Source organism: Ciona intestinalis, chromosome 1, assembly GCF_000224145.3.
Source record: "Ciona intestinalis chromosome 1, KH, whole genome shotgun sequence".
Lineage (NCBI taxonomy): Eukaryota > Metazoa > Chordata > Ascidiacea > Phlebobranchia > Cionidae > Ciona > Ciona intestinalis.
This window is the reverse complement of record NC_020166.2, coordinates 195609-204082: the sequence shown is the minus strand read 5'-3', so window position 1 is coordinate 204082 and position 8474 is coordinate 195609. Positions and strand designations below refer to the sequence as shown.

Below are 8474 nucleotides of genomic sequence, written 5' to 3'. Positions count from 1 at the left end.
AATGTAGCAGCGTCGAGCCTTGAACCCATTACCTCTGGGTTACATGCAGGCGCGCTAACCACTATACCACGGCGCCGGACGAATTGCCATTAAGTGTCTTGACCAACACAACATTAGCCCACAATGGTAGCAACGTTGGACTTAGAAGACATAATTATAGTCATAGTTAACGCTATAGCTCAAACATAGCGCGCAAATTTTGGAAAGTGAAAATCGACTAAAAATCATTTCAAGTCACATCATTTAACAACACTTGTTGATCCAACGCATGTAATATTAGAATGAAACTTTGGCACACAAACTTAGCTTATATAGGAACACAAAATCACTCAAGCATAACATTGTACATAGAGATTGGAAAAAACATTAATGACAAAATAAAAAACTTGTAACATATTAATTGATTATGCATTTATACTGGGAAATTGCGAGTGCTTTTGTTTTATTTTTGGGGTGTATAAGCATACCTTGCATACCCATGTTAGGTGCCTATTAGCTCAAACTATTTACCAATAAAAGCATATCCCCTGTGTCTCCTAGTCACGAAATCCCTGTCCATCTGGCACGAAAGGATTTTCCCAAACGCTTGGAACACCGAACGTAAATCACTTTCTTCTAAGTCAGGATGAATAGATGCGACATATATTCTGGGGAATAAAACATTAAGAATAGATTGGGATAATTTCTGTTAAGTGTCTTGTCCTAAGACGCATTGGCAAGTTGGCAAGCGCAGAAAAGGGGCGTTGTGGGGCCCCTTTAAAGATAGAAAATAAAACAATTTGTAAATTGAACCCCCCCCCCCCTCTGGCCCCTGCCTATATTTTCTGATGCACCACTGCATATTGGTATTTGCACCAAGAATCGATGCAACATATATTCTGGGAATTAAACATTAAAATTATAATTTTGCTGGGTGTCTTGCCCTAGCTCGCATCGGTATCAGCATCGAGCACTGAACCCGGTACCTTTAGCTTACCATGCAAGCACCTTACCAATGAGCCATGGCATTGGACTTAACGTATACAGGGTGTTGTGAACTTACACTGTTTTTATTAACAGACATGTTTCAGTATAGAATCCAGGGGGTAAATATGAATGACAATTATAAATGATGTTGAAAGTGACCTCCGTTAGCATTAATACAGACTTGGACCCTTTTTATTTTTCTAAACACCGAACAGTGACTTTCCGAACACCCTGTATAACTATATTCCACTAATAACTGTAGTCATAACAGCTCTGTATTTGTGTTGTGGTATATTTTATATATTTTGCTTTTAAACACCATCAATGGAATATGATAAAAATCATTCAAGGGTGTTGGGGTAATGGGCCAAGTCTGGCCTAAATCCCAGGTCCTCATTGACCTCACCCATACAGAATAGAATAGAACGACAAAAATCATGAGAAAAACATCTGACCTGTTATAATTATTTGATTCACTTGCAAGTTGATCAATTATGGGCTGAGCTTGCCCAATATTGCTTGGCCTGCCAACTTTTATTGTTCGACCTGTGTTAAGAAAATATAAACAATCTTTTAACGGATCATCTGGTGTGAAAACGTAGTGAATTTCCGACGTTTCATCTTTAGACTTAATGAGGAAATACAACGCAACAATTTAAGAAACCGAAATCATCAAAGAAAACTTAAATAAAACTGTTTTAGTTTATCTTTCAGTACAAAATGTACAACATTTTTAAATTAAAGCAAAACAATTGAGATTTTTACTGGTTTTCACTTGAAAATTAAAATATATATATATATAACTAAAATATAAACAATGGACTGTATACAGTAGGGTGGAGAAAGATGGGACATCTTTTATCTCTATTTTCTCGTCCCATTTAGTAGTAAACAAAGAACATTCAAATAATTATAAAACTATATCCTCACGACTCCCATAGACCGTTGTTAGTTGTTTAAAACACGATCAGGATATTTGAATATTATGTGCTGAAGGTGTCCCATCTTCCTCCACCCTACTATATTTCAAATTAAAGCAAAACTGTTTCTAACATTGCGATTTGTACGGATTTGCTCATAAAAAGGAAACATAACGCCGTATGTACTAAACATGAAAAACATATTTATTATCCACTCACCACCAAGCTGGGCGATCATCATTTGCTCAGCAGCCAAATGTGCGGCTTCAGGTATTTCGTAATCAATGAAACAATACCCCTTAAAGAAAAGAAATACCATGTCAAAAGTAATCACATATTCACATGGTATACATTTTTGATGTTATTTCCAAAGTACATTTTAGATGTTATTTCTTTAAAGTTACATTGGTGAGGTAGAATACGGTTTCCTAGGAAACCTTATTTTGTAAATGTTATTCAATGTGTTACACGACTGTTGTTTTCCGGCCACGTGAAGATACGGTAAGTTACATTCATTTATCAATAAATGGGAAAGTTAGTTTAAACCAATATAGACAAGTAATTTACTTTGTCTGAATTTGTAAAACTTATTCCTTATCAATTGGCATTAAGTTATAATGTCAAAATAAAATGGGAAACTTAAACAAAATCACTTAGAATTAGATATGCAGAGACAAAATCCACCAGTAATTGTGCATGCAGTGATGTAGATTGTAGACACATAGACAAGCAAATCACCTTGTGTTTTCCAGTAATTGGATCAAATGACATATCCATGCTTTTAATTGGTCCAAAAGGTGTGAATGCTTCTTGAACCATACTTTGTGCAATATCATAATATATAGAACCAACATACACTCTGCACATAATGGCTAATGCTCTTTGCTTTTGCGCTGCCCCCTGGGAGTTAAAAACCGATTCAATTTCCAAAGGCCCAAAGTGAGATAAATTTAGAAACTCCTAAACACTAGCCAGTGTTGCGCAGCAGAATTCCATGAAATTTACTACGCATCACTGCAGAAAATATTGCTTTGGGGGCTCAATCTACCTCTGCAATTTGTTGCGTGCCTAATTTTAATGCAAAACTGTTCCCAAGAGCATTCAATATACATTCGCTTAATAACTTAGATACGTGTCAATCAGTAAGTAATGCAGAAAGTCTCTGCCATAGTTTTTAATAACACAGGGAAATATATTAATGCCGTGGGAAAATTTATTCATTGCAACAGCGGTTTTAATTATTTAAAAAAATAATACAAAATATTTGATTTTATTCTATTTTGTTCTGTACTATAATATGAGTGAGGTCCTACAACAAGGCAGGCCTAACATTTGCACAGCACTTGTGTAATGGCTTTGTAAAGTGCCGCAACAGAATAGAGGGTGTCTAAATTGAAAGTGACTTTTAATCTAATTGGGAACAAATTGTAATCGTATTTTGGTTCAATGTATTGATTGGCTGAAATGACATTAGGGTAAAATTAAAGGCCTCGTGACATAAGCCTTGTAATACTGGAAAGGGAGGATTTTTCTAAAGGTCTTTATTTCAAAAATATGGAAAGAGGTTTTACACTGTGGCACGTTATGGAACATAGAAGTTGCATGACATAGGAGCTTTATGTTTCTAGTCATCTAGTGCTTTTGGCATTGGAGTTTTTTATTATTATATTCTGTATGGGTGAGGTCATTGTCAGGGACCTGGGATTTAGGCCAGATCGGACTGATTACCCCAACACCCAGAAAGCACATTTAAGTCCTGCGTGCGACTGGTGCCGTGCCACCACACCACAATCAGACGTGTATTTTCGCATCACTATTTAAACCCGTGTGCTTACAAGTACACTTTTTTTGGCATTAGATACACTAATACAGATATCTGACGTGAAGAAATTTGAAACTAGTAACAGTAAAACCAATTGTTTTCACTACTTTTAGGTTTATCATTTAGCTTTTGCATTGCTATCTTTGACCACTAGAAATTTAAAAATAGTTTTGGCAAATCGTATTTTTATTACCACCTTCAAGTTTTGCAGTGCAATCTTTCGTTATGACTTTACAAGGGCGTTAGAGTGGTTAGTAGGGATGTGGTGAGGTCGTAAAAGCTTGGGTTCGCCAGCCGAGCGCCAAGCGTTTCACAAACGGGGCGCCCAGCGTTTCAGCCAAGCACCGAGCGTCAAAAAAGGAGATGCTCGGGCATGAGCTTTTGAGTTCGGGCTTGGCACATCTCTAGTGGTTAGCATGGCTGGATCTACCACACAGGGACCGGGTTCAAGGCCTGATGCTGCTACTATTTTGGGTGTATATTGCAATTGCTCCAACTCAGTGGTCACTAATGGGCTTCCAATTTGTCACCCATATGTAAACACAATCGCCCACAAAGTAACATACGTGGTAACTCGTATGCAGGCAGCAGGCACGAGGTGTATGAAACAGAACACCCATGTTAAAACGACTGCTGTTACTCCACCATGCGAGGATAAATAAATTACATTAAAGTAAAATATCTATAAATACCTGCATGCTTGTCATCTGTTGTTGTTGGTGCTGAATTGTTTGTTTTAATAAAACATCCTGAATACTTTGTTCCATTGCGTACTTTTTAGCCTGCAATCACATTTTATTACTTTTACTTTATTACTTTTTGCAGTAAAACAATAATAAAAACAAGTTACCCGCTCCAAAGCTGCACGTTGGCTCGTAGTTAATGGCGGTAACGTTTGGGGTATCATCTGTGCTAACAGTGGGTTCATGATTTTGCTAATTTGTTTTAGCTCTACAGAAAAAGTGTGTCCTGTTTCGGTCAGAAAACAACATAATTTCATAAACACTGTATTAGAATAACGTTAGTTTGCCTCTAATTTAAACACCTGAAGCTATACAAAGCTATATTAATCCGCGTCCTCGTGCGGACCAGAGTCCGTATATAAACATGTTTATATACGGACTCTCGTGCGGACTGTTGTTGTTTTTGTGAGCATTGCAGTTGCCACTGCCGTTTATATAGTGATCTGTGCTGCCACCTTGCGGTTAGCGTTTCTGAACTTGGCGACATGTACATATATATATATATATATATATATATATATATATATATATATATATATAGTAGGGTGGGGGAAGATGGGACACCTTTTCAATCTATTTTCTCGTCCCATTTGATAGTAAACACAAAATATTCAAAGAAATATAAAACCGTATCCTCACCAAAAACCAAACACAATCAGGATGTTATGTGCTAAAGGTGTCCTATCTTTCCCCGCCTTACTATATGTATAAATGTATACCATAGTACTAAGGACATTTAACTATAATTACAATATTAAGACATATAGAAATGTAACCTACCAGATCTTTACCACCACCAACAAAATTCTTTCCATTTATCGCATAACAAAGTACAATATTCCATTTAAATATTCAAAAAAACATAGTTTAGAATGTATGGCGAACAAATCCTGTTATAATAACTTCCACTTTTCCTGACACACCAACATATGGGGTATTAAGATAAATATTCGGGTATAAAGGAAACTACAATATTCCATTTAAATTTTCAAAAAAAAATATGAACCCATGGCGAACAAAAAGTGTGTCTGCGCTGATAAAAGCGCGTTTGCACAGCAAAAACGGGCGATAAAAAAATACGACCAAATTTACAATAAATACTGTAGCACTGAGTGTGAGGATATAAAAGAACAAAAGAAAAAGGTAATACATGTTAAATTATTTTTGAGATAGGTTTTGGGTTTACAAAATACATAGTAGGGTGGGGGAAGATGGGACACCTTTACATTCTATTTTCTCGTCCTCACGACTCCCATAGACCGTTGTTAATTGTTTAAAACACGATCAGGTTATTTGGATATTATGTGTTAAAGATTCCCCCACCCTACTGTACATGATATTAATAAACAGTTAATGAACTAAAATTACTACAAAGAAAAATATAAAATTGGCATTATATTGCATACACAAGCCAGCTACAAGTTACCATGTATGTTACTTCCTAGCATGTTGTTCCTTTTGACTTTATGCCAATATGGCTGACATCATACACACACACAATCCATTGCAAGGATGCCAGTAAGTGTTATCATCAGATTATATTCTGATTATCAATTGATCCGATACTGTAGGTGGTCATGCACTTTTACACAGCCTTGCTCACATTGAATGAATGTAACATATTTATCCTCGCATGGCGGGGCATTGACAGTCGTTATAACACGGGTGTTCTGTTTCATACACCTCGTGCTTGCTTACAAGTTACCACATATGTAACATATTTATCCTCGCATCACGGGGAAACGACAGTTGTTATAACACGGATGTTGTTTCATACACCTCGTGCCTGCTTACGAGTTACCACGTATGTAATCTTGTGAATGTTCCAAAGCTAGCAAGTATGGCAGGAGAAAAGGCAAAAAACTTGCAACACCGGAGCACTGTAACAATGTTGCATAGAAACCAACATTATATTCTACTTGAGTCCATATTCATGTTTGCAGATGCTGTAGAAACAGAATAAAAAGCTGAGGTTGATGGCTTCGTTCGCTCTAGAATCGGTTTCACCCAAAGATCACGAACAGATTTTATTCGCAGGCAGTTCACCAGAAATATTCCAAGGCCCTGAAAAAAATCAATATATATTTCCAAAAAATAACATTTTTTTATTTATTTTACTAAACGGCATTGTTGGGGTAATGAGCCAACTCTGGTCTAAATCCCAGGTCCCATGGCATGCATCACTGTAGGACCTCACCCTTATAGAATAGAATGAGCATATACAATGTTGGGGTAATGGCCCAACTCTGGTCTAAATCCCAGGTCCTCGACAAGGACCTCACCCACACAGAATGGAATAGAATGTGCATATACAATGTCGGGGTAATGGGCCAACTCTGACCTAAATCCCAGGTCCCATAGCGTGCCTCTCTGTAGGACCTCACCCATATAGAATAGAATGTGCATATACAATATTGGGGTAATGGGCAACTCTGGTCTAAATCCCAGTCCCATGGCATGCCTCACTGTAGGACCTCACCCATATAGAATAGAATGTGCATATACAATATTGGGGTAATGGGCAACTCTGGTATAAATCCCAGATCCCATGGCATGCCTCACTGTAGCCACACAGAATGGAATAGAATGTGCATATACAATGTCGGGGTAATGGGCCAACTCTGACCTAAATCCCAGGTCCCATAGCGTGCCTCTCTGTAGGACCTCACCCATATAGAATAGAATGTGCATATACAATATTGGGGTAATGGGCAACTCTGGTCTAAATCCCAGTCCCATGGCATGCCTCACTGTAGGACCTCACCCATATAGAATAGAATGTGCATATACAATATTGGGGTAATGGGCAACTCTGGTATAAATCCCAGATCCCATGGCGTGTCTCACTGTAGGACCTCACCCATATAGAATAGAATGTGCATATACAATATTGGGGTAATGGGCAACTCTGGTCTAAATCCCAGGCCATCGACAAGGACCTCACCCACACAGAATAGAATGAGAACAACATTTGTTAAAACATGCCATGGATAAATAATATGCACTTAACCTGCGTTGAGTTAAAGATGGTGAAAATCCAAGCAATAATTTCTTGGTATGCGACATTATCAGCAATCAACATCAAGTAACCGAACGTCCATGTTAACCCCATTGTTGTTGCCATGGTGACAGCTCTGAAGAAAAGATCGGCAACGTCCATCTGTTTCGCTGTTGAACGAATCTGGAAGTTTGGAGAATACTTAAAAAGTATAAAGATATTTTGGAGAGATACATGAAAATATATACATATTTCGCAACCATGCAAAACAAACTTTATTCGCAGGCACGTTCGAAAATATTTACAAAACTTTTGTTTTCCTACCCAGACAAGCAAAATTTTTTACGTATGTACTGACATTATGGGATAAATGCGAGCCATTATAATGATAACTCTTGAAGTTTGGAATGTTTTAAAGCAACTGAATGTAACCATACTGGTGGTATATTTAGAATAGTAGCTTTCAACCTATTTAGCTTAGGAGACCGGTAAAGTTCAAAACAAATTTTTTGGAAAAATATAATAAGTTACATTCAATGATATAATGGGTAAGAATATGCAAGTACAAATGACGGCCTACACGTTACAGTATCGGATTTTTATATTCAATGACCATAAGTACCTGCTTAGATTTGCACGTGAGAACTCGTACGACAGCAATAAAGCAAAACATGTTTATAATCAGCATTATCCCAACAGGAACAAGGAAACCAAAATAAAGTGAATAATTCCGGAGCCAACACATATTTCCAAGTCGATATGAAGATTCAAAAGAAATATCTTTAAAATACTCTTTATTAATTTTGGAAATATATATAAAAAATGTTTTTATTATTTTTAGAAATACAGTATAGTAGGGTGGGGTAAGATGGGACACCTTTAACACATAATAACCAAATATTCTGATCGTGTTTTAAACAATTAACAACGGTCTATGGGAGCCGTGAGGATAAAGTTTTACAAAAAATCGTTGAATGTTTGTTTATTACGAAATTGGAGGAGAAAATAGATTAAAAAGGTGTCCC

At 37.0% G+C, this 8474-nt stretch overlaps 2 protein-coding genes across 2 annotated transcripts in view; both read right to left on the bottom strand.

Annotated features, from left to right (window-relative positions):
* LOC100183320 (poly(U)-binding-splicing factor PUF60-like) overlaps nucleotides 1–4787 on the bottom strand; it is a 10739-nt gene extending 5952 nt beyond the window's left edge. Inside the window, exons 1-6 of the mRNA XM_009863819.3 lie at nucleotides 4559–4787; nucleotides 4401–4490; nucleotides 2625–2786; nucleotides 2106–2184; nucleotides 1422–1512; nucleotides 511–647 (exon numbers count right to left, since the gene is read on the bottom strand). Coding sequence (XP_009862121.1) covers nucleotides 511–647; nucleotides 1422–1512; nucleotides 2106–2184; nucleotides 2625–2786; nucleotides 4401–4490; nucleotides 4559–4708 — 709 coding nt within the window. The 5' untranslated portion in view covers nucleotides 4709–4787. The remainder of the gene's footprint in view (nucleotides 1–510; nucleotides 648–1421; nucleotides 1513–2105; nucleotides 2185–2624; nucleotides 2787–4400; nucleotides 4491–4558) is intronic.
* Nucleotides 4788–5250: 463 nt separating this feature from the next.
* Nucleotides 5251–8474, bottom strand: part of LOC100185690 (adhesion G-protein coupled receptor G7-like) — a 12800-nt gene continuing 9576 nt past the window's right edge. The window contains exons 14-16 of the mRNA XM_018815728.2: nucleotides 8072–8229; nucleotides 7462–7632; nucleotides 5251–6515 (exon numbers count right to left, since the gene is read on the bottom strand). Coding sequence (XP_018671273.1) covers nucleotides 6360–6515; nucleotides 7462–7632; nucleotides 8072–8229 — 485 coding nt within the window. The 3' untranslated portion in view covers nucleotides 5251–6359. The remainder of the gene's footprint in view (nucleotides 6516–7461; nucleotides 7633–8071; nucleotides 8230–8474) is intronic.